At 44.3% G+C, this 27421-nt stretch overlaps 1 protein-coding gene across 1 annotated transcript in view; it reads right to left on the bottom strand.

Annotated features, from left to right (window-relative positions):
• LOC147614376 (serine/arginine-rich splicing factor SR45a-like) overlaps positions 1-26662 on the bottom strand; it is a 44630-nt gene extending 17968 nt beyond the window's left edge. Inside the window, exons 1-2 of the mRNA XM_086780914.1 lie at positions 26510-26662; positions 26355-26374 (exon numbers count right to left, since the gene is read on the bottom strand). Coding sequence (XP_086637040.1) covers positions 26355-26374; positions 26510-26512 — 23 coding nt within the window. The 5' untranslated portion in view covers positions 26513-26662. The remainder of the gene's footprint in view (positions 1-26354; positions 26375-26509) is intronic.
• Positions 26663-27421: the final 759 nt, after the last annotated feature.

The following is a 27421-nucleotide window of genomic DNA, read 5'->3' as shown; positions in this document are numbered from 1 at the left end:
GCATCGAGATAAAGCTGCAAAACCTGAGGTGAATCTGTTAAGTCACCTTCCTCCATCCACTTCGCATCCATCGGTGAATAGTTCTTGAACTTCACAAGATAGCGACGGGAAACTTTACCTCGTACCTTCCTTTCTTTATGTGCCAGTATCTGCTCTGGAATCAGAACCTCATCAAGTTCCTCAACTTCCGGCTGAGCCTCATCTGATACATCCTCAGGCACATCCCCACGGAAAGGTCTAAGAAGACTCCCGTGAAAAGCATTGTGAATCCTCCAGTGATCTGGTAACTTCAAACGATAGGTTACCTCACCAATCTTTTCCAAAACCTGAAAAGGCCCATAATAACGCATGCTCAACTTAGGGAACAAGCGCTCTTTACCCTTCATCTTCTTGAGTCTAGCCTTTTCAAAGCGCAAAAGAACCCAATCACCCAATGCAAACTGTAAATCACGTCTGTGACGGTCTCTGGCTTTCTTTTGCTTCTGCTGAGTTTTCTGGAGGGCCAACTTAACTCTCCGATAAGCTTCATCCAAGCTTTCCACATACTGATCAGCCTCAAAGATCTTATCCTTTGTATGAAAAATGGGCGGTACCTTCTTCCCTCCTACAATCTCAAAAGGCGCCTTGCCTGTTGAGCTATGTACAGTGTTGTTAAATGCAAACTCCACCAAAGGAAGATACTTTTCCCATTGTTGCTTGTGCTCTGACACATAACACTTGAGAAGATCCAACACTGTAGAGTTAGCCTCTTCTGACTGACCATCTGTCTGTGGATGAAATGACGATGAAAACTTGAGAGTTGTACCCATGTTGTCAAACAACCCTCTCCAAAACAAACTCGTCATCCGCCGTGGATCACGGTCACTAATGATAGACGTAGGCAAGCCATGATACTTGAAGATGTTCGCCATGAACAACTTCACCATATGATCCACTTTAATTGTCTTCCGCACGGGAATGAAATGTGCCTGCTTACTGAACCTGCATATGATAGTCCAGATGCCATCATTTCCCGTTTGTGTCCGTGGAAGATCAAATACAAAATCCATGGCAATGCTCTCCCAAGGTCTATCCGGAATAGGTAAAGGTTGTAATAACCCTGGTGTCTCCTGACGGTCAAACTTTACCTTCTGACATACGATGCATTGCCTCACAAAGGCATCAACATCTCTTCTCAAGGTTGGCCAATAAAAGAAAGTCTCCACTGCTTTGACCATGGCGTCAATACCTCTATGACCTGCATACGGTGGAGCATGACTTTCAATCATAACCTTGAGTCGCAATGGCCTGGTAACACACAGTCTGCCATGCATCAATAAAAACCCATCTCTGAGAGTATAATGCTCATGCCGCTGACCCTCAGACATCTGATCATACAACCTTTCAAAATCCTCATCATGGGCATACTGCTCTTTCATTTCATCAAGTTCATGATGATAAGCAAGTGAAACTGCAGAGACCTGTGGCTTGCGTGACAAAGCATCTGCCACTACATTCTTTTTTCCTTCCACATGCACAATCTGGAAGTGAAACATAGACAAAAAGTTTGCCCAACGCATATGCTTCTCTGAAAGCTTAGTCTGCGTGAGGAAATAACGCAAAGTCTGATGATCTGTCTGCACAGTGAAATCAGCCCCAAGCAAGTAGTGTTTCCATGTAGAAAGAGCGTGAATTACAGCCAACATCTCTTTCTCATACACCTGCAAATGCTTCTCAGCATCTTGCAAAACTCTACTCTCATAGGCTATCACATGTCCCTCTTGCATGAGAACTGCACCAATGCTACTTCCACATGCATCACACTGGACAACAAAAGCCTTTCGGAGGTTCGGTAACACCAATACTGGATCCGAAGTAAGCTTTTCTTTGAGCTTTTTGAATGCTGTAATTTCCCGATCAGCCCATCTAAACGGAGTTGCTTTCTTCGTCAAAGCATGAAGAGGCGAAGCAATTTCAACAAAGTGCCGTATGTAACGCCTGTAATAGGAACACAATCCTAGAAAGCTGCGTACATCATGCACGGTCCTCAAAGCTGGCCAAGTAAGTATTGCTTCCACCTTTGCTGGATCCATACGGACTCCATGACCAGACACAATATGCCCCAAGAAATGATCTCCTGCAAAAAGAACTCACTCTTCTTGCCATTAACCACCAACCTATGGTTTCTGAGTTCTGCAAACACAATGGCCAAATGCCTTCTATGCTCTTCCTCAGTTTGTGAATGCACAATCATATCATCAAAGAATGTGCCCACAAACTCTCTATGAGGCCTGAAAATCCTATCCATCATTCTGTTAAATGTGGCAGGCGCATTCGTCAAACCAAAGGGCATAACCAAGAACTCATACAATCCAAATGTGGTTCGGAATGCTGTCTTATGCACATCCTGGGGTCTAATGCGTATCTGATGATACCCGCTTTTCAAGTCAGTACGACTAAAAACTGTGGAGCCCTGTAAGCGGTCCAATATGTCATCGATCCTCGGTATGGGGAATCGATTCTTGATGGTATTCTTATTCAGCGCCCTGTAATCAATACACATGCGCCAAGAACCATCCTTCTTCTGCACTAAGAGCACAGGTGAGCAAAAGGGTGATGAGCTAGGCTGAATCAACCCCTTATTTAGAAGCTCCTGCACCTGACTCATAATCTCTTCCTGTTGGGCTGCACTAACACGGTACGGCGGTCTATTCGGTGGAGTACTACCAGGAATCAGATCTATGGCATGATCTTCTGGCCTCTCAGGAGGTAATTCTCTTGGCAATGACTCGGAAAAACAGTCTTGAAACCCACTTAAGAAATCAGCCCTGTCCTTATCTAACATTGACAAATTAGACTTAGACTCATCATCCTGTGCATCCTTTACATAAATCAAGTACGCGGAAAGCGGATACAATAGGAACAGATTCCCCTTTGAGTTTTACATCCAATACATGCTCTTTCCCTCTATGAGTCAGAGTAATTTTCCTATTGTAAGTATCCACCACCGCATGTACCCTGTGGCACCATGGCATCCCCAACAAAACATCACAGCCATCCAAAGGCATGATGAAGAACTCCTCGCTGTCCACATAACCCTGCAAATGAAGCCGAAGCTTCCCAATGATAGGAGTAACGGGTTCTGCATACCCTGGACAAGCCATATTTGCCTCATGTAACGGCCCCATCTCCTCTGCGCGAATCCCCAATCGGCCAGCCAAGTCTGGTGAAATGAAGTTGGCTCTAGCACCTGTGTCAAAGAAGATCAAAACATTCTGATCTCTCACTTTGCCCCATGCCCTGCACAACTCCGTAGCTTCACCACCTAGCTGCTCCCCCATAAGATCAGGAACTAAGCCTGCAGAAGGCTTTGGTTTCTTTGGCTTGGGCTCTCCTTTATTGTCAGGGTCCTTTTTGGACGTTCTTTTGGGACAATTGAATGACATATGCCCCTCTTCAGTACAGTAAAAACACTTTTGAGCATCTCTCAAAGCTTGTCTTTCCTCAGAAGTCCTTTTGGGCATTGGCAACTTCTTATACTTTGTCTCTGAAGACCCTTTAGCATCACGAGAAGCATGCCCATAATTTTCAGCTTTCTTGCTCAATTTCTTACTGCCTTTAAACCCAGATGAACCACCTGTGAGTAACGCATTAGCTGTCATAGCATTTTCAATCATCTGTGACATGTTCGTTACTCTTGTCTTTATACAATAATCTCGTACCTCCTTGGGCAGCCCACAACAATACTTCTCAACCTGCTCAGATAATGGCACGGCACGGTAAGAAGTCACTGGGAGTAGAGCTTCCCAAAACTTCTTGTTATAATCCTCCAAACTATCACACTTTGAAGCATCCAGCTTGTGCCATGCGGTCATAACATCCACCTCAAATGTAGATGTGAGCCATACGGAAGAGAAAACCTGTTTGAATTGGACCCATGTGGTGGGTGCTATGCCCTGCAAAAGAAGAGTAGACCACCACTGCAAAGCATTGCCCTTGAGAAAAGTGGCAGCTTTCCTCACCTTAGAAGACTCTGTGTAATTCCCACCAGAAAAAGCAGCATCAAACTGCTGTAAAAAGGTAAGTGCCTTCAATTTCTCCTTGGCCCCACTGAAAGTGTCAAACTTCACTGCCGCTCCCCCTTCCTTGTAATCCTTCGCCTTTCCCATAAGCGTTAGATTATCATATGAAAGTGATTTCGTAAGATTGCTGCCCCCAACATTCATACCCATCATTGGGTCAACATTTCCCATTCCCATGCCAGGCATACCATACATTCCAGCCATGTTTCCATACATTCCATTATGCATACCTCGCTGCATGCCACCAAACATATTGCCTTGCATCCCAGGTTGCATGCTTCCAAACATATTTCCTTGCATACCGGACTGCATACCACCATACATATTCCCTTGCATGCCACGCTGAAAATTGGCTCCAAAAGGCCCATACATACCCATGCCTCCCTGAGGATAACCCCCAGTCATGGATTGAAATACCGAGCCACCACCAAAATAACCTGGATGCATATTCTGCTGAGGAATAGGTGGCTGTCCATAGAAGGAACTCTGAGAGTTTGCACCATAAGCATGCTGCATATTCGAAAACTGGCCAAAAGATGGTTCCTGTGGGATGGCATGTAACTTGGTTGAACACAATGCTAATCAATACACTTAAATACACTAAGATTTGAAGGACACTTGCTCAAATACAAGAAGTAAATTGCTGAATTGATAAGAGGCACACAATGAGCCGGAACGGCCGACCCCTCCCTTGAGTAAATTGTATTACTATTGGAGAAATTCAATACATAGCTTCACGGGCATCCATTGCCAAATCCTCCATGCCAATGCATATGAAATTCAGCATTTAGAAAACAATGGTATGTCGATGTAGATCACCAAGGAGCTGCCTTGATGCCCGGCCCGACTTCAGTGCCCATATTCTCTACCATTGGCTCTATGTTCTACCAAGCAAGGTAGCAACATCTTCAAGAGCACATAGGACAAGAGAAATACTACACAGGGCGGCTAAATAAGGAGTCCTGCCCTTCTACTGAGTAAGTAATGACAATACATTGTCCAATTACCTTACCAGTCTTCATAGAAGTTGTTGCAAGCGGAAGCCTTCGCGTTGGAAGCTTTAGAAGTGTTGATATCTTCGATTTGCCACAATCCTTCGCGACAAAAGTCTTCAAGAGGATGAAGGGAACCTTGGGAAAGCTTCCCCTATGGTTCAACTTGAGAAAGGAAGGCTCAAATTAGGGTTTTCAGCAAAAAGACCAGAAATTACAGCAAAAATGAGAGCTGTTTTGCTGAATTTCACTCATTGGGAGTGAGTAGGAGAGTGATTAGCACTTGGAAACACTCTTGGAAGCTTGGAAAACACCCTAGCAAGTTGGGTATGGCTATGGAGAGCTTGGAAATGGTGGAAAAACAGAGTTTTCAGCCTCCAAAAATCCCCATGAAGAGAAAACACGAATTTCTCTTAATAAGTAAGTGAATTGGGGTCCAATCAGGTGAAGGGACATGGGGAGATGCCCATTTATGAGTAAAAAGGGAGGATCAGGTCTTGGACATTGAGTCTTGTCCGCCTCGGGACTTCAGTGAGTGTGAACTTGGAAGCGGTCATAATTTATAAGTGACTTTTGGGCGTCCAAACTTTAATGAAGTGGGAACGCACTCACTTATAAATATTGGCTAAGTCCTAAGGGCTATTTGAGCCTAGATTGGGTAATACTTACCACCTGTTCACATGCCACACAACCATGTCAGCAGACAGTTTCACACGCACGGTTCACGGGCGGGCGTCCCCTAGCCCGGAACTACACATAGGTCATGCAGACATGAAAACAGCATGCAATTTCATTTGCAGGCAAGCACATAAAGATGCTATGCAATGCAGCATTGGCATGAGCAATTTCCATTCATGAAACCATATAAGACCAGGCGTTTCCAGGCAAGTATACGCAATACCAGACCCAGTGGAAAGCCAATCCTCCAGGCGTTTCCGGGCATGTACACAAAGGCACAAGTGCCAGCGGAAAGCCAAGTCCTCCAGGCGTTTCCGGGCATGTACACAAAGGCACAAGTGCCAGCGGAAAGCCAAGTCCTCCAAGCGTTTCCGGGCGTGTACACAAAGGCACGAGTCCCAGCGGAAAGCCAAGTCCTCCAGATATTCCGGGCATGATAACATCAAGTCCCAGCGGAATATCATATCCAACTATACAGCATGACACGCGTCAATCACCTGCATAGGCATATTCCATAAGCCATGGACACCAATCCAATATGTACATAGTGTGAAAGCAAGAGTGAACCATTTGGGTGGCCAAATGGTGACATTCCCCCCCGCTTCTAAACAGTTGTCCGCAACTGAAATGCATCCAAATATGTCTGAAGCACATGCGGGCAATGTTTGAAGAATTCTTCATCTACCCATTTAGCATCAATGGGAAGATAGTTCTTAAACTTCACAAGGTAACGCCTCACAACTTTGCCTGTAGTAAGCTTGCGTTCCTTGTGATACACAATCTGCTCTGGCTGCAAGATCTCCTCAAGCTCATCCACTTCTGGTGGATCCTCAATGACCATTTCACTGAGCTCCGGCCCTACATACTTGCGAAGGAGACTCGCATGAAAAGCATTGTGTATGTGCCAATGACTAGGTAATGCCAATCTGAAAGCCACTTCATTGATCTTCTCGATCACTCGAAAAGGTCCATAGTACCTAGTTGCAAGCTTAGGATATGCACTCTCTTTGCCAGGCCTCTTTGCAAGTCTTGCTTTCTCAAATTTCAGCAATACCCAATCATTCTCTTTAACATCCAATTGCCTTCTATGTTTGTCGGCAGCCTTTTTATGCTTGTCTTGTGACCTTGCAATGGCTGTCCGCACCTGAGCAAAAGCAATATCCAAGTCTCTTACATACTCATCAGCTGCAAATATCTCATCCTTTGTGCGAAGGATGGGTGGCAAAATCACCTTACCATAAGCAATCTCCAACGGGGCCTTTCCCGTAGATGCATGCACCGTGTTGTTGTATGCAAATTCCACAAGCGGTAAGTACTTCTCGCAAGAAGACTTCTGATCCGACACAACATTTCAAGAGATCCAACACGGCTGAATTTGCAACCTCACTTTGCCCATCCTTTTGAGGGTGATAAGCTGATGAGAAGTCCAATTTGGTGCCCATATTATGAAATAAGGCCCGCCAAAAGAGACTTATAGTCCTGGGATCTCTATCCCCCACAATGGACTTCGGCATTCCATGATGTTTGAACACTTGTGCAAGATATATTTTAACCATATGCTAAGCTTTGATGGTCTTTTTGACCGGCAAGAAATGAGATTGCTTGCTAAACCTGTCCACAATTGTCCAAATTGCATCATTACCCTGTTGGGTACGTGGCAAGTCCATAATGAAATCCATTGTAATACTTTCCCATGGCTGCGTGGGAATAGGCAATGGCTGAAGCAAACCTGGTGCCTTTTGCCTATCAAATTTGACCTTTTGACAGGTGATACATGCACGTACATGTGCCTCTATGTCCTTCCGCATACCTGGCCAAAAGAAATACCGCTCAATCATGTGCGTAGTAGGCATTATGCCTCTATGACCAGCATATGGAGGAGCATGGCACTCATCCAAAACCTTTTGCCTCATGTCAGACACCACACATAGGCAATTATCTTTCGTGAGATAACCCTCTTTGATCACATATGAGGCATGTGCATGACCAGCCATCAAATCAGCCCAAATAGTGGCAAAATCAGCATCCGTATGATACAAATCGCGCATGGTAGACAAGTCCCCATCAGAGGCAACCGAGATAGCTGCTACATACGGCTTTCGTGACAATGCATTGGCCACTACATTCTTCTTTCCCGGGGTGTGCAAGATCTGAAAATGAAACATAGAGAGGAAATTGGCCATCCTCATATGCTTCTCTGACAATTTAGTTTGAGTAAGAAAATATCTCAACTCTGGTGATCTGTCTTCACAGTGAAATCAGCCCCAAGAAGGTAATGTTTCCATATAGTAAGTGCATGAATTACAGCCAAGAGCTCTTTCTCATATATGCCAAGAGATAGCTCCGCATCATGCAACCTAAGACTCTCATAAGCCACGGCATGTCCCTCTTGATTGAGGACAGCCCCTACGCAATTTCCAGATGCATCACATTCCACACAAAAAGGCTTTTGCAAATCCGGAACGATCAACACTGGACCATGAGTAGTTGCATCTTTCAATTTGAGGAATGCATCTCTCTCTACATTAGTCCATTTGCGCAACTTGCCAAAAATAGGTATGACCTGCACTTCTCTACCAACAAAGGCAGCCCCTGCTTCAATTTGAGGACCCATGTCCTCCACTTCAATACCCAAAGCAGCTGCCATCTGAGTGGATATGAAATTCTCCGATGCACAATCATCAAACATGAACAAAGCGGGTTGATCTTTGAGCTGTCCCCAAGCTTTACATACAACCCTATCTTTGCTATCATGTGAAGTGTTGCCCTGCACATCCGGAACCATATGCACATTAGGCTTCGGTACATTAGCATTTTCAGCTTTGTTCTTCTTATTTGGGCATGCTCTTGCCATGTGCTCAGTGCTGCCACAAGTAAAGCATTTGCCTTCACGCATATATTGCTCCTTCTTCTCAGCACTAAGACCAAAGTTTGCCGGCTTATAAGAGCGCTTTTTAGCAAACTTATTTTCAGCTTTTGGACCTGATTTGGCTTGGTTTTGGTCCCTTTTAGGTGGCTGTCCATCATTTTGCAGGTTTTGAACAGCCCTCTCTTTGCCTTACAAGGTGGTACCAAACGTTATGTACTATACGGATCCGTACGTACTGTACGTTGTTTGGTACGGAAAAAAATTTTAAGATACGTAAAAATACGTACCGTTGGTAAAAATACATAAAATCTCAGAAATTTCAGCCACCTACATAAAATTTCAATCCATGTCCACATTGACATATAAAACTTTCGAAATAGAGACACAACAAGGTCACAAACCTACTAATTCAAAAGTGAGAAATTAGAATCACAAGTCGTCAATCATACTTAATAAGTTAATCATACTTGGTTGAACACAATGCTAATCAATACACTTAAATACACTAAGATTTGAAGGACACTTGCTCAAATACAAGAAGTAAATTGCTGAATTGATAAGAGGCACACAATGAGCCGGAACGGCCGACTCCTCCCTTGAGTAAATTGTATTACTATTGGAGAAATTCAATACATAGCTTCACGGGCATCCATTGCCAAATCCTCCATGCCAATGCATATGAAATTCAGCATTTAGAAAACAATGGTATGTCGATGTAGATCACCAAGGAGCTGCCTTGATGCCCGGCCCGACTTCAGTGCCCATATTCTCTACCATTGGCTCTATGTTCTACCAAGCAAGGTAGCAACATCTTCAAGAGCACATAGGACAAGAGAAATACTACACAGGGCGGCTAAATAAGGAGTCCTGCCCTTCTACTAAGTAATGACAATACATTGTCCAATTACCTTACCAGTCTTCATAGAAGTTGTTGCAAGCGGAAGCCTTCGCGTTGGAAGCTTTAGAAGTGTTGATATCTTCGATTTGCCACAATCCTTCGCGACAAAAGTCTTCAAGAGGATGAAGGGAACCTTGGGAAAGCTTCCCCTATGGTTCAACTTGAGAAAGGAAGGCTCAAATTAGGGTTTTCAGCAAAAAGACCAGAAATTACAGCAAAAATGAGAGCTGTTTTGCTGAATTTCACTCATTGGGAGTGAGTAGGAGAGTGATTAGCACTTGGAAACACTCTTGGAAGCTTGGAAAACACCCTAGCAAGTTGGGTATGGCTATGGAGAGCTTGAAAATGGTGGAAAAACAGAGTTTTCAGCCTCCAAAAATCCCCATGAAGAGAAAACACGAATTTCTCTTAATAAGTAAGTGAATTGGGGTCCAATCAGGTGAAGGGACATGGGGAGATGCCCATTTATGAGTAAAAAGGGAGGATCAGGTCCTGGATATTGAGTCTTGTCCGCCTCGGGACTTCAGTGAGTGTGAACTTGAAAGCGGTCATAATTTATAAGTGACTTTTGGGCGTCCAAACTTTAATGAAGTGGGAACGCACTCACTTATAAATATTGGCTAAGTCCTAAGGGCTATTTGAGCCTAGATTGGGTAATACTTACCACCTGTTCACATGCCACACAACCATGTCAGCAGACAGTTTCACACGCACGGTTCACAGGCGGGCGTCCCCTAGCCCGGAACTACACATAGGTCATGCAGGCATGAAAACAGCATGCAATTTCATTTGCAGGCAAGCACATAAAGATGCTATGCAATGCAGCATTGGCATGAGCAATTTCCGTTCATGAAACCATATAAGACCAGGCGTTTCCAGGCAAGTATACGCAATACCAGACCCAGTGGAAAGCCAATCCTCCAGGCGTTTCCGGGCTTGATAAAAGCCTGAAAAATATGGGATTTGAGAAAAAAATCTCTGAAAAATTTCTAGAAATTTTTTCTTGAAACTTTTTGGCTTTTCATCTTCCGAAAAACTTTTGGCTTTTCGTTTTCCCGAAACCTTTTGGCTTTCCGAATTCTGGAAAAACTTTTGACCTTCCGTATTCCGGAAACTTTTGACCTTTCACATTCCGATTTTTTTTGTCTTTTCATTTTCCCAAAACTTTTGGCTTTCCGTATTCCAGGAAAACCGTTGGAATTCCGAAATTTTTTGACCGTTCGTATTCTAAATGCTTTCGGGGTGATTTAAAAATTTCAAAAAATTCTTGAAAATTAGTGGAAAATTAGACAAAGGCTATTTTAAAATTCAAAAAAATGTGGAGTTGGTGTTTGGCATGTGGTGTGTCCATTCGGGCGCCCGTGACCATTCAAATTTCTTTAAAAATATATTTTTTACCTCAAAAAATTAGAAAAATCCATTAAAATTATAAATTTTCATTGGATTTGAGAATTGTTGAGCAGAATTGGAAATTTCGTAAACGATAGGATTCTCGGAAAAAATTAAGAATATTCTAGATATTATTTTTAGAAATCCTAAAAATTGATATTTTTAAAATATCAATGGTATTTTAGCAAATTTAATTGCTTTTTTTTTTTGAAAAAATATAGGTTTGGAATGCCATACGGTCATTGAGGATCCACCAGAAGTGGATGAGCTTGAGGAGATCTTGTAGCCAGAGCAGATTGTGTATCACAAGGAACACAAGCTTGCTGCTGAGGCAAAGTTGTGAGGTGTTACCTTGTGAAGTTTAAGAACTATCTTCCCATTGATGCTAAATGGATAGATGAAGAGTTCTTCAGAGATTGCCCAATTGGTCCACCCGTGCTTCCTTATCATGTATGTGCATTGGACTGGTGTCCATGGCAGTTGTATATGCCGGGATTGATGCCACTCATGTGATATTGTGGACTTGGCTTTCTATTGGGACTTGTGCCTCCGTGTACATGCCCGGAAATGCTTGGTGGATTGGTGTTTCATTGGGTCTGGTACCTCATGTACTTGCCTGGAGCACGTCTATTTTGGTATAGTCTCATGAACGGGGATTGTCCATACCAATGCTACATTGCATAGCATCTTTATGTGCTTGCTTGCAATTGAAATTGCAAGCAAGCAATTTCAATGCTATGCAATGCAAGCAATTTCAATGCTGCATTGCATAGCATCTTTATGTGCCTGCATGCAATTGAAATTGTCCATACCAATGCTGCATTGCATAGCATCTTTATGTGCTTGCATGCAATTGAAATTGCATGCTGTTTTCATGCTTGCTTGACCAATGTGTAGTTCTGGGTAAGGGGACGCCCGCCCGCGAACCATGCGTGTGAAACTGTCTCCTAACATGGTTATGTGGCATGTGACAGGTGGTAAGTATTAGTCATAAACCTAGCCTTAGGAGTTAGCACTAATTTATAAGTGAGTGTGTACACACTTCATTAAGTTTTGGGCGACCAAAACTCACTTATAAATTATGACTAGCCCGGTGTTCACATACACTGATGTCCGGAGGTGGACATAACCCAATGTCCACTGCCTAAACCTTATCCCCTTTGTACAAAGGGAGTAACCAACCATGTGTCCACTCTAGCTTGCTCCACAAAGCACCTGCCTGCCACCCACACTGGACAACTCACCACCTCTCTCCTCTCTCTAGAGATTGGCGCCTCCTTCATGAGGGGTGTTGGGCTGCATTTTCTGCACATTCTCCTTCCCAACTCCATTTCCAAGCTTGCTAAGGTGATTTTCAAGCTTCCAAGAGTGATTCCGGATGCTAATCACTCTCCTACACACTCCCAATAACTGAAATTCAGCAAAACAGCTCTCTTTATTGTTGTAATTTATGGTCTTTTTGCTAAAAACCCTAACTTCAGCCCTCCTTTCTCAAGTTGAACCATAGGGGAAGCTTTCCCAAGGTTCCCTTCATCCTCTTGAAGAGTTTTGTCACAAAGAATTGCGACAAATCGAAGATCTCTTCACTCCAAGGACTTCTATCGCGAAGACTTCCGCTGTCATGGACTCTACTTGCTATTGGTAAGCTTTTACGCTTAAATATGGAAGCAAGTAACAAGAAGGAGGAACCGGATTACAAGATCACATACCCTCTATAGTGTTCTCTTATCCTACGTGCTCTCTTGCAGATTGTTGCTACCATGTGTTGGTGGAACAATAGAGAGCAAATGGTAGGGAACATGGGCACTTGAGAGGGTAGTGTGGATTGTAAGTCTACAACGACAACCACTTGTTTGCAATACTGTATTCATATGGATTGGTATGGAAATCTGGTCAGAAATGCCCATGCCACTATGTACTTGATTCTCCCAAGATCAATATACTTTATTTGAGGGAGGGGTCGGCCGTTCCGGCTCATTGTGTGTCTCTTGTCAATTCAGTAATTTACTTCTTGTATTTGAGCAAGTGTCCATCAAATCTTAGTGTATTTAAGTGTATTGATTAGCATTGTGTTCAACCAAGTTACACATGTCACCTTCATGAGCTGGTTGACAACCACCTGAATCCTCCACAAGGCTTCCCTACCCACACAAGCTCTTGGATCTAGTTCTATATCTGTTGCCCCTTCAAGAAATAGCCCTGGGAATGAGCATGCATACTCGGTAGCATGAGTAGCGGGTGACACATGACTTTCCTTGACTGGCCCAACATTATACATAACTTTCAACCCATGATGGGATTCTTTTGTCATGTGCAAGACATCTGCCCACAGAGAACGAGTTTCATGCAGGGATCCTTTTGTGAATGGGACTGCTTGGAGGCCACCTTTGCACAGGTCACCGTTTCATAGAGAACATGCCTTTGTGCCGCATGATTATCGCCATGGTCATGTGCATGCACCTACGGCCGCCCTGTTGGATAAGGGGTAGAAGAAGATAGATGAGGAGGGTCACCATGCCAAGAGGCTAAAGGAATTTAAGGCAAGTGATGTTGGGTATAAAGTCCCAGTTTCGCCTCCGGACCTTGATCATCGCGTAGCTCTTGTCGAGAGCTTCGCGGCCATATATTTACTTGTACATTTGGCCCTCATTTGGGCCTTGTAAAGGCATTCTTTGTATTTGGTCCGCCGGGCGCCCCATAAGTTGGGCGCCCGCCCATATAAGACCTAACCCTAACTTTACCCTTGTATCACTATAAATACGAGGTCTCCCTTGAGCCTCAATAAGACAATCAAGATATTCTTGAGCATTGTGTGAGTTCTCTCTCTCTCTCTCACTCTTCTCTATCTCCTCTGCACTTCCTTGGCTGCAAGCTCTTGTGTTTGAGTCATTCTCTTCCAACAACTGGTATCAGAGCTATGGAGGGAAGCTGTATGCAAAAGCTATGGAGTTAGAGGTGTCTTCCACCAATTGACTACGGGATCGTCTGCGTTTTTCGCGTCAAACACCTCCCTTCTATCATCAATCTGGTGCGTTTTTTTTTAGAGTGCTGCTCTTTTCTTTTTAACGCAGGAGCCTCTTTTGTGGTTTTTTCTTGCTCTTCCCCGCGTTTTCTGCTCCACCCCTGCTGCCCTTCTGCTGCGTTTTCCTCTCCCTTGCTGCGTTTCTGCTGCTGCGCTGCTGCAATCAGCAGCGTTTGCTGCCTTGTTCTCTCCTTGTTGTACGGCTGCCATCAGCAGCAGCCAACGCTGCTGCCAGCAGCCCCACGACCACCAGCAGCAGCTAGGGCTGCAGCCAGCAGCCCCACGACCACCAGCAGCAGCCAACGCTGCAGCCAGCAGCCCCAAGGCCACCAGCAAGCAGTCCGGGCTGCAGCCAGCAGCCCCACGGCCACTAGCAGCAGCCGACGTTGCCTCCAGCAGACAGGATCTACGAGCAACCCCCAAAAGACAGCAACATACTGCCCCTCGGGTTTACATCGACATCCGGTGATTCTCTTCCGCCGTCTTCTTCACTTGAAGTTGTTTCATCAATCTACGAGCATCCTACATTCAACCCATATCTGGTACATAACATCTTGCTATTGCTTACTTTCTGAAGTGTCAGTTTGATAAGTCATGGCGTCTGCAAGTGATCTTAAGGGTCTACTAGAGATTAAGAAGTTTGCAGGCACTGGGTTTGATCTTTGGAAGGTGAGGATTCAGAATATCCTCTATCTGCGGGAATGTGATACTGCACTTGAGCAGTTCAAACCCGCTGCTATGACAGATGATGAATGGGGAATCCTGAACAGAAAGGCCGTTGCCTATCTCCAGATGGCTGTTGCTGATGAGGTTCTTGTTGACCTCAAAGGGCTGACAACAGCCTATGCCGTCTGGGAGAAGCTAAGAAGCACCTATGAGATCACCACGCCAGTGAACCAGGTACATCTCATCAGGAAACTCATGAATATGCAACTTGATGATTCTAAGAATGCAGTAGAGCATATTACTACTTTCACAGGAGTGCTTAATCAGATGCAGGATTCTGGATTGCCTGCTTTTGATGATAAGTTGAAAGCTATCTTTTTGCTCACTACTTTGCCTGACTCTTGGGAAACACTTGTGGTGTCACTTGGGACAAATCCCAACCTAACTTTTGATGGAGTCAGGGGTGCTATTCTCAATGAAGATATCCGGAGGAAGACCTCAGAGACTAGCGGTTCTGCAAATGTCTCACGAGGGAGGACGACCAAGCGGGGAAATACTACTACAAATTCAAAGGGTAGAAGCAAGAGCAAGGGCCAGCAATCTGATGTTACATGCTACCAGTGTGGTCATAAAGGCCACAAGAAGCCAGATTGCAAGTTTTACAAGATGGAGCAAGACCGGAAGAAGAAATCCAGTCATTCAAATGACAAAAAGAAGGAAAAAGAGAGTAATTCTAGCAAAGCAGAAGAGTTCGAAAAGGACAAGAGCAAGGCCAATGTGGCCTCTGGTGTTGTCATAGAGGAACTGTCTGACTCAGATGATGTGCTATGTGTTTTTTCTGCTAATGCTCTTGATGTTCATAACTTGCATGTCACAGAACCAGATGTTATTCATGCCTTGATGTATGATTCTGATGTGCTTTCACAGACTTGGATTATTGACACGGGTGCCTCTTTTCATGTAACTCCTATCAAGGAGTGTTTTGCAACTTTCACTGCAGGCTCCCGAGGAAAGGTGTTCTTGGGGAATGATCATACTTGCAATATTGAAGGTATGGGCACCGTGAATTTGACTTTGCAGGATGGTAGTGAGTTTGTGCTGCCAAATGTGAGGTATGTGCCTGGTTTGAAAACCAGTCTCCTGTCTGTGGGCCAGCTTGATGCCTTGGGATACACGGCCATATTTGGAAATGGCACATGGAAATTGACCAAAGGCACAAGGCTGATTACAAAAGGATGCAAGAAAGGAACATTATATAGCCTTCATGGTCAAGCTTTGTCTGGTAAGTTTATTGCTTTTGCAGAGGTACGCTCCCACATGGAGCTTTGGCATAAGAGACTTGGCCACATGAGCCATAAGGGTCTCTCCATTTTGTCCTCCTTGAACAAGTTTGATGCAAAAGAAAGCAAGCTTGATTTTTGTAATGATTGCTTGTATGGGAAACAGAATAGGAGTTCTTACTCCTCTCGTGCCTCTCGCAAGGCTGAAAAGTTGGACTTGGTCCACTCTGACATATGCAGCATGCCCATTAAATCTAAAGGTGGTTCAAAGTACTTTGTGTCTTTTGTGGATGATCACTCACGAAAAGTATGGATCACTTTGTTGAAATCTAAGGATGATGCTTTTGCTGCATTTCAAAAGTTTTATGCATTTGTTCATACTCAAACTGGAGTGAAGATTAAATGCTTACGCACTGACAATGGGGGTGAGTTTGTTAGTACTAAATTTCAGAAATTTTGTGATGATAATGGCATTAAGAGGGAACTTACACCCCCCTATAGCCCCTCTTCAAATGGTGTGGCTGAAAGGTATAATCGTACACTGTGTGAAAGAATTCGATGCATGCTGTCCACAGCTAATCTCTCTCAGGATTTTTGGGGAGAAGCCTTGAAAACTGCAATTCATGTTTGCAATCGATCTCCACACACAGCTTTGAAAGGTGGAATCCCTGAGGAGGTTTGGTCTGGCAAACCGTCCTCATATGACCACTTACGCATCTTTGGTTGTGATGCATATGTGCATATCCGCAAGGAAGACCGGAACAAGCTTGATGCTAAGTCCGAGAAGGGCACCTTCGTTGGCTACGGTGATGAAGGTGAGATGGGCTACCGTGTGTGGTTGCCATCAACCAACAAAGTGGTTCGCAGCCGGGATGTTGTATTTTATGAGGCAAAGCTGCTCCGTAATGTTTGTGCCTCTCATGGTGATCAGAAAAAGGTCAAATTTCAGCAAGGGCAGCCACCCATTGATGCTGAAAATGAGCCCCAGGATGCTTCACACAGGGCTGAACATAATGAGTCCGTGATATTTGAGCCAGAAGAGGTTGGACAGCCGCTTCATGCTCCTGGAGGTGTAGGGCAGCAACCCCTATATGCTGAAAATCAGGCTGTTCGTGAAAACCTGCAGCCTTTTGATGCTGAAATTATGATTCCTCCCGATATTGACCCCCAACCAGCCAATGATCATTGGGTACGGAGGTCTACTCGTTTTCGGAGGGAACCTCGGCGTTTTGATCCCTCTTTGCAACATGTTTTGCTTACAGATGAGGGTGAGCCTCTTACTTTCAAAGAGGCTAAGTCTTGTGAACTCCGAAACAAGTGGGAGCATGCTATGCAGGAGGAGATTAAGTCTCTACATGCAAATGACACTTGGGATTTGGTTGAGTTGCCCAAAGGAAGGAAGGCTATTCCTAACAAGTGGGTGTACAAAGTCAAGACAGTTGACGGCCAGCCTAAGTATAAAGCCCGCCTTGTTGCTAAGGGCTATGCTCAGAAGGAAGGGATTGATTTTCAGGAGGTCTTCTCTCCTGTGGTCAAAATGACCACCCTTCGTGTTTTGTTTGCTCTCACTGCTGTTTTGGATTTAGAACTGTATCAGATGGATGTAAAGACAGCTTTCTTACATGGTGATTTAGATGAAGAGCTGTATATGAAGCAGCCTGAAGGCTTTGTCATTCCTGGCAAAGAAAATCTGGTTTGTAAGCTGAAGCGTAGTCTCTATGGGCTGAAACAAGCCCCGAGGCAGTGGTACAAAAAGTTTGATGCTTTCATGCTTAACCAGAAGTTTAATCGTAGCCATGCAGATCATTGCTTGTATACTAAAACTGATGCAGATGGCAGCCCAGTGATACTTGTGCTGTATGTTGATGACATGCTTCTTGCCGGGAAGAATAAGAGCATTTTGGAAGCTCTTAAGGACCAGCTGAAGTCAGCCTTTGCTATGAAGGACTTGGGTTCAGCTGAACATATTTTGGGTCTTCGGATTAGACGGGACAGAGCACAAAAGTTGCTTTTCCTCACGCAGGAGAAGTATATCCAGAAAGTCCTTGATAGATTTAACATGGCTGATTCTAAGCCTTTGGGTGCTCCATTGCAGCCCTATGTTAAACTATCCAAGGATGATTGCCCAAAAGATGATGATGCAGCCAGTACTATGCGTGGGATCCCTTATGCTTCTGCTTGTGGATCTCTTATGTATGCTATGGTTGCTACACGGCCAGACATTGCTCATTCAGTGGGAGTAGTCAGTCGTTTTATGTCCAACCCAGGCAAAGCACATTGGGATGCTATAAAGTCTATTTTGAGGTACTTGAAGGGGACACAGAAGAAATGCCTTATGTATGGTAAAGGTCCACTTGAGGTGCAGGGTTATTGTGATTCAGACATGGCAGGTGATTCTGATACCCGCAAGTCTACTAGTGGGTACATCTATACTCTTGCAGGTGGTGCTGTTTCTTGGTGCTCTAGACTCCAGAGGATAGTAGCACTTTCTACTACTGAGGCCGAGTACATCTCCGTCACAGAGGCTTCTAAAGAGGCCATTTGGTTAGCACGCCTTGTCACAGAGTTTGGATTGCCAGAGAGGGCTCCGGTCCTTGGTTGTGATAGCCAGAGTGCCATATACCTGGCTAAGAATGCCATGTTTCATGCTCGTACCAAACACATTGATGTACGGTACCACTTCATCAGACAGGTGCTAGATGATGGTTTGGTCAGTTTGGTCAAGATTGGCACCCATGAGAACCCTGCAGATGCTCTCACCAAAAGTTTGCCAAAAGCACAGCTTGATATGTGTCTACAGCGGGTGGGAGTTACATAGCTTCACTTAGAGGAGCTTCACTGGCCCTTTAAGTGGGAGGTTGTTGGGTATAAAGTCCCAGTTTCGCCTCCGGACCTTGATCATCGCGTAGCTCTTGTCGAGAGCTTCGCGGCCATATATTTACTTGTACATTTGGCCCTCATTTGGGCGTTGTAAAGGCATTCTTTGTATTTGGTCCGCCGGGCGCCCCATAAGTTGGGCGCCCGCCCATATAAGACCTAACCCTAACTTTACCCTTGTATCACTATAAATACGAGGTCTCCCTTGAGCCTCAATAAGACAATCAAGATATTCTTGAGCATTGTGTGAGTTCTCTCTCTCTCTCTCACTCTTCTCTATCTCCTCTGCACTTCCTTGGCTGCAAGCTCTTGTGTTTGAGTCATTCTCTTCCAACAAGTGATAAGTCTGTCATGTTCAAAGCATATCATGGTGATTATGATGCGAGCAAGGCAATGGCTTTCATAGCCTAGATTGATATTGCCTTCAATGACAAGGAGTTTTTGCGGCAGCTGATTTTATCGACATTTAGAAGATGAAAGATGTCCCAGAGATTCCTCACGAGGAGCGCGACATATATGCCATCTTGTATGAGGAGTTGATGGCACCTGCTCATGGCACACGAGCATCTACAGCAGCATTATCAGGAGGTGCTAGTACTAGTGCAGCAGCTGAGACGAGTGCGGCAGCTAAGCCAACATCGTCCTCTTCTAAGAGTGACGTTGAGTCTATCGAGGAGACTACTCATAAGGACATCGAGGATGTTGAGGATTGAGTGCCCACACTCCAGATTGAGGACTCTAGTCTTTGGGGCTATCAAGCTCCTCTAGTTTACTATTTGTTATGCATGATTGCATCTATCAGGCTTCAGCATACTTTACTTTGTGTATTTAAAACTTCAGTTTACTTTTTGTATTAGCTCAAGATTCAAACTTTTTGTGATCACTTTGAGTGCCATTATTGAGTAGTTGCCATTATTGATGATGAAATCTAGATCTTGATGCTTGATGTTGCCAATTTATTTATGCCAATTGGTTAATGACTTAGTTGGGTGCCCACTGTAACTGGGTCACCCAGATTCTTTAGTTTTAGCTTGTAAACATGTTTTAATGTGTAAATGATGCATGTTTAATATTGTTTTGCTAGGAAGGCAACTTATTTTTAACATATTAAAACCTTGTATATAAATTTTGGGGCATGTACCCCCGTATGAAACGTTTTTGAAACTTCTGGGAAATGAATGAAACGTTTCTGAAACATTTATGAAACACGTTTCATGAAACGCATGGCGACTATGTTTAGATGCCTCGTATTAGGCTACAAGCCGAGCACCCGGAACACCTATCATCATTCCAGAGGGTGACTCACGGTATGGTCTAGCATTGTTTCATGTGTGGGACTTGCACACTTGACCAAGACCATGTACGGGACTTGTACACCTGACCTTGGACGCTTTGAGTGGAACACTAGCTGACTCGTCCCGGACCGGGTGTAAGCCCAACGGGGCATGCGGTGACAGATGCAACCACGTGTACGAGAGATAAAGATAGAGAGAGAGAGAGAGAGAAGGGGGAGAGAAAGATGGGAATAGGGGATTCACACGGTACACCACGCTAAGCGGGGAACAGGCCCCACCCCCTCTTCAGGAACTTATTTCAGGAACAATCCACGGGCTTTTCCAAGCTAGGATCGAGTTCCAAGTCAACACACGACACAAGTGTGCCTGTGCTAGCGCTTGGGTTGCAGCCTCACAATGGGGAGTATGCTGAAAAAGGAAAACTGGCATTGGAGAACACTCCCAAGCACAAATCCACGCAGCAAAACAAAGCATGTCGATGAAGTAGAGCGTGTAGGAAGCAACCGGTCACTCACGGGCGTCCCACAAGCACAAATAGGCCCATAGAATGCTTGGAAGTTGGAACAGCTCCAAACAGAAAAATGCAGCCCAGCCAAGGGTACTCTCTAAGAGCAACCGCCTATCAACAAGGGCTTCTCGCAAGTCGGCCTTACAGCATAAGGCAAGCGGCCTGATTACGTGGCACCCGTATAGGTGGTTCAGCTCGGCAGTGGAATGGACAACAACCAACACATGAGAGGGGTGCCCTTCAAATGAGAATCACAAATATGCAATCAAAATCGTAATTGGGTTGAGTGTATTGCCTATGTGAGCAAAAATGATAGAGTTTGTGTGTAGGAAAAATGACAATTAAGCTTGCAAGGAGAGGAAAAGGAGTCGTGCATGGGATTTTAGGCGCCCACACCTACTCTTTGCCACATGGGTGGTGATCCCTCGCTTATGGGGTGTCCAACCCACACAATTTGAACGATAGGGTGCCCACGAGATTCCGGCCTCGACAACTTTAATAAATTGTCCGCCCTTTTTTTAACAAGTGTGAACTTGCAAAGCTTATAAACATTACAAAGAATTTTAATAGATTAAAACAAAGGTTTAGAGTGCACATACAATTTGTTCACACACCAAAAAAACACATCAGCATACAAGACATTTCGACGGTTTACGGGTAGACATCTCACAGCCGTGAATTGGGCATTCATGACAGGCAATCACATGAAAATAGTTCATGCGAGCCAATGAGGTGATAGCTCAAGTGGTGAAGGTGTTTGCCTAGGACCAAGAGGTCCTGGGTTCAAAACCCCCCTTGGTGCTTCCTCGGCGGCATCGCCTACGGGTGGATAAATAAGCGCCTACAGGCGGCCCTCTACGGACGGTGAAAAATTGGTAACTATGGGACAATCTTGGGCCAAAGGCCAGTTGAAAATAGTTCATGCGAAAACAGTTTCAAGCATGCAAACATGTGTGCATATACACTTTGTTGCAACACTGGCATTTCCAAGCACAAGTCTTGCGCATCAGAAAGAGCAGAACTAGGATCTCGCATACTCGAATCCACACGCTGGACTCAACCGGGCACGAAAACTGGGATCCCAGGTGCTCGGATCCACACACTAGCCTCAGTACAAGCAGCACAAAGGTTGCTTGGCCCGCGTAAATTGGCACAAGACTAGAGAAGACCATTGGGTGGCTAAATGCTGACAATAGGGGAGTTCAGTGAGTCCCTAAAGTGTCATGGTACTTTAGAAGGCCACCTCATCACATTCTTATTTGATTCGGGAGGTATCGAAGGTGTCATTTTCATGAAGATTGCGACAAGCCTTATTAAATTTGACACCAATGGAAAAATAATTTGCTGGATTAAGTGACAAAATGAGCCTAACATTTACGTCAGTTGCACAAAGTGCACAATTAATATTCCCAAAGGTGAATTTTACACGCGATTTCTTACACACCCTTGGTTGGTGTAGTCGTAATTGGGTGTCAAATGGCTACGACAATTTCAATCAGTAACTTATCGCGAGAACTCCAGACTATTAGTCATCCATTGTGATCACATTAGCTCTCAAAAATCCGTCAAACATACTGCACATGACATCCCGAGCATCCCGCACTTGGATGCCGTAAACATACTCTACATGACAAGTGCAAGGCCCTAAGAATGGACACCTGGCTTTCTCATTGTGAACCCTTGTTTAGGGATGAGTCATCAATGTACAACAAAGGGGTGGTCCGAATTGTGTGTAACCCTCACCTGTCATGCCCATCTAGCAGAAGATTGTAACCCGCTTGTATGATGTATTGATGTCAAGGCGTCCTGTACACTTATTAGACCATTTAATCGGGTGTGGACTGGCATCTGTCAAGTCAATGTCTAGATCCAAGTGCATACGAATCCATCTTTAATAGTATTTGTGACACCAAGTTGGTGGATAGTGTGCAATCTATGGGTTGTGGACAGCTCTTTGGCCACCCAAAAAAGGGAGCCATGGGGGCGCAAAGAGGAGGCATGTCTTTTCATGAAGATTGAGAGGGCCAATCCTACACCCTAGGGCAACCTTAAGGAACATCTTATGCTTGCAAGAAGCCCAACCCATGTGCATGCTAGATGCCACTCCTAGGCAAGAACACACAAGCAACAAACCAAGGCAACCTACAATGAACAAAACTATTCATAATGGAAGAAAACAAACGTCCCAAAAGTTGTCCACCAGAGCATCCAAACAAGGCGGCGAGATCACCCTTCCTCCCAAGTAAATCTACAATTCAAGGTCAATCCCTTGTGGACAAGATTCAAGCCACATTCAGTCCATCATTCATCTGCAACAATATAAGTAAATACACCTATGGGTGTGGGCCCTTTAGCGGGAATACTATTACCTCTCTCTTGCCCAAGAAGCTGCGCTCTTCATAGTTGTCGAGTACGATACCGTATGGTTCATACGATATGATACCATGCAGTTCGTACGATACGATACCGTACGGGAAAATACGGTATGATATAAATTTTTTTCTTATCGTACGACAAAATACGGTGTTTTAAAAAAATACTTATAAACTTCAGTATTTCCAATTCGACATATGGAGTATTTTAAAAAGGAGGGAAGCATCATAGTACAAAGGAAGCTCAAACAACCATAAACAAGCAAAAAAAAGACCATTAGCTTCCAAAAAAAATTTAACTTTTTTTGGGGAAAAAAAAACTAATTTTTGAAAAGAAAAAAAATCTCGAAAAAAAATCCCGAAAAAAATCCGTACGCATACGATATCGTACTGTATGGTATTCCGTACAATATGGTGTTGTACGCCATACAGAAACAACTATGGGGCTCTTTAGAGAGAAAACTATGTTCAATCTCTCTTTTCCTTTACCTCTCTCCCTTGCTCAAAAAGCTCAATGTTGTCCCTACATCTAAAGGGTTCCTTGAAGCTTCCACATGTAGCCATCATGTCCTATTTAAAGGGCATCATCAAGCACATATTCGTTCTCTTTGTTCATCAAAGAATCTGTCATGTGCATCACAGATGCCATGGACATTCTCAGGGCTAGATCCAGAAGAGGCAGCCAGATAAAGAGTAGAACCGAGATGAAGGAGTACAGAGCACTTGTGGCAGAGTAGACTAGCATGGAGAACAAGCTGAAGATCAGAAGTGTGTCGGCTGCCTGCAGGACATTGGTGCTGGCTGCATAGAAAGGACTGTCAGCTGCTCATGGAGGTGGTCGGCTGAACCAGCATCAGGCGCATCAAGATCAAGGAGGACCACCCAGTCGGCTGAATTAATAAGCATTTAATGCATTAATACTGGCCGACCAGCAGTCGGCCAGTCTACCCTTTGTCCAAGGGACCTATAAAAAGGCCCAAGTACTCATTGTTTTAGGCATTCTCTCCCACTAGGGGATTGGATCATTAGAGGTCCCATAGGGGACAGATTTTAGGGTTAACCACCTTTTCAGAAGGCAGCCAAGGGCTGCAAGATATGTACCTTTTTGTACCATAGTATATACTGAATTTCCAGCACTTCTCACTCTCTCTCTCTACTCTCTCTCTACCTGCGTTTTTGCATCAGATGGTGCGTTTTTGCATCAGAAGGTTTCCAACAGTGTTTAGGGCTGAAAGAAGACTACCCAGAGCTTCCGCGTATTACATTGGTATCAGAGCATTAGGCTCAGCCAAGCTAAACACTGAATCAGTCCCATATGATGGTGTACAGGTCCAAGGTACAGGAAAGTACACGGATTCGAAGCCCAAGGCGGGAACACAGATCGGGAAGAACTCCCAGGAGGTTTGTTGGTGGTGTTCCACAGTGCCAGATGGGGATGGCAGTTGCGTGAGCCAGATAGGTTCTCAGGTAACGGTCCCAAGGGAGGTTTATCCTCCAAGGGTGATGTGAGAGTGCCAGACTCAGTTCCAGGAATGAAGACCAAGACGGTGTTCAGAGTCAAGGCAGGAATGGATTGTGGACTAGAGGAAGACCAGATGCATAGATCTTCATCAGAGACAGAGTGGTTTGGAGAATAGACCGGATTTTCAGAGAAAAAGGTTTGCCAGGGATGGAAGATGACAGAGGGACTTCGGGACAGGATTGGGATGATGACAATCATCCAAGAGCAGGTTGGATTCCCGTCATCAAGTTTAGCAGAGGGGGATGTCATGTGCATCACAGATGCCATGGACATTCTCAAGGCTAGATCCAGAAGAGGCAGCCAGATAAAGAGTAGAACCGAGATGAAGGAGTACAGAGCACTTGTGGCAGAGTAGACTGGCATGGAGAACAAGCTGAAGATCAGAAGTGTGTCGGCTGCTGCTGCAGGACATTGGTGCTGGTTGCATAGAAAGGACTGTCGGCTGCTCATGGAGGTGGTCGGCTGAACCAGCATCAGGCGCATCAAGATCAAGGAGGACCACCCAGTCGGCTGAATTAATAAGCATTTAATGCATTAATACTGGCTGACCAGCAGTCGGCCAGTCTACCCTTTGTCCAAGGGACCTATAAAAAGGCCCAAGTACTCATTGTTTTAGGCATTCTCTCCCACTAGGGGATTGGATCATTAGAGGTCCCATAGGGGACAGATTTTAGGGTTAACCACCTTTTCAGGAAGGCAGCCAAGGGCTGCAAGATATGTACCTTTTTGTACCATAGTATATACTGAATTTCCAGCACTTCTCGCTCTCTCTCTCTACTCTCTCTCTACCTACGTTTTTGCATCAGATGGTGCGTTTTTGCATCAGAAGGTTTCCAAGAGTGTTTAGGGCTGAAAGAAGACTACCCAGAGCTTCCGCGTATTACAGAATCCCCATGCTTTTTGGGTGCTCATTTCCTTATTTTTGTTACTTGTTTTCAACACATAACAAATGCTAGAAATAAGAAACCTTGCTTATTTATTTTTTCCCTTTTTTTGAGAAAAATCTTAGAGGGGTATTTGTAATACTGAGTAGGAGTATAGAACTATACGTGTAACCATACATTAGTAAAATCCTATCCATTAATACCTCTTAAAATTGTAGAAAAGTGTGTACTTTAGCTGCCCAAAAAAGTAAGGTTTGTCCACACCATATGGTAGTGACCCTAGACATTAGGTAGCCAAAAAAACCCCTCCTTTCTTTTAGACATTGTTAGGGTTGTAATATCATTTTTCTGATGTATTTTTTCTTTGCTAATACAAGGACTTGTTCTCGTGAAAACCAAATTTTAAAAAATAGAGAGCATAAGGCTTCCAAGAAAATCATCAAGCTTTCAAAATAATCATCACAACTAAGGGATTAACGGTATGTAATTCGACAGTTTAACTGATCGAGGTCCTTTACAAGTGCATATTAAACCCATGTAGCCTCGCCCTAGCGCGAGAAAAGGTGCAGGTCAAAACCCAGGTCCAAACCATAGCCTGTTGAGGATGTGTGAATGTTTTTAACCACAAGGATTCTCTGTAGCTAATTTGACACTCTCAAGTGAATTGGAGGGTGCCCCTAGAACCAAAATGGTTTTACACAATCTAAGAACTTCCGGAACATGAGTATAATCAGATTTTGATAGGAAATCTTGACGTGGCCTTCAACATATAGTTGCGGCAAGCTCTCCTGCTAGATGGCTACACATCAACTTCAAGGGTCTTGTCAAGTCCTCTTGATTAAATATACTATGGGATTTTACATTTCGGAGCTGACAGTTGCACATTTTCCAAGAATTTTTCTCCTACATGTGGAGCAATATGTAGAATTCTAATCGAAAACACAATTTAACTTAAATTTATATAGCTGAAATCGGCCCGAGAAAAAAAAAGAATTTGGAAGCAAGCTAAACCCTAAATATAAGAGGGAAAACACAGCATACCTGCGTGATGGTGGGTCGGCCTGCACACCAGAAAAAAAAAACGCACAAGAGATGAGAATCAAAAATTTCCCCTTTCAAAAGCGTGCCTCAGACGTAAGGATCGCGATGCTCTTCAACGCAGAAACATCTGCAAGTTTTTGAACACGAGGGCATACCATGTGGAAGAAGACAGGAAGCTCCAAGAAAACCCCTCGTGCAGAAATCTGCCTAATCAAATTCTCTATACTCGGCACCCCCTTTTTAGACCTAGGCACCCTTCCACACTTGGGCGCATCGAATTTGAGGTCCCAACCCTTTCACACGTCAAGAAAACTCCCCAACGCATTCGTGCAGAAAGAACTAAGACTCCCCCTTTTTAGACCTAGGCACCCTTCCACACCTGGCCGCATCGAATTTGTGGTCTCACTGCCTTGCAACCCTTTCCCACGGTCACCCCCCCTAGCGTTCCCACTCTTAAGAGGCGCACTTCCACACGTGCATAGTTGAGAGAATCTCTCGACTCTACCCCACCTTCACTCAACTATGACATGCTCTCTAGCAACGTTTATTGGTACCTTCTCTCACGAAAATTGTCCCCAATTGATGCACGTCAACACCAACCATGTATTTACCACTTATCCCTTATGTAGTTGAGCTTATTCTCTCTCTCTCTCTCTCTCTCTCTCTCTCTCTCTCTCTCTCTCTCTCTCTCTCTCTCTCTCTCTCGGTTTCTTTGATTGCTTTTTTGGAGCATTTCGAGCAACAACACACACAGTATTTTAGATGCATGAACAAGGTCTTTTTGCAACATCGCGCTTAAGGGGGGCAACCACATGGTTATTTACAGTAGGCTTGTTGGAAGTTCTCACACCAATCACAACTAATTAGATATTTGAAGCTCGGAGATCACTAAAACAATTCCTATAGTGTTAGTTAGAGACATCGCTTTGGTGTTAGCTATCCACTTGCTCGTGATTCAATATTTCATGTAATTAATGATCTATTGGCAAGAGCTTTACATAGAAGATAACTCCCTACCCACATCGACATAAGTAGTTCCACTTGCAACAATTTCAATCATATAGGGG

Source organism: Cibotium barometz, chromosome 42 (assembly GCF_041138505.1).
Source record: "Cibotium barometz isolate CiBa-2024 chromosome 42, ASM4113850v1, whole genome shotgun sequence".
NCBI classification, from domain to species: Eukaryota; Viridiplantae; Streptophyta; class Polypodiopsida; order Cyatheales; family Cibotiaceae; genus Cibotium; species Cibotium barometz.
Note: the sequence above shows the minus strand (reverse complement) of the source record. Positions and strands in the feature narration are given on the sequence as shown.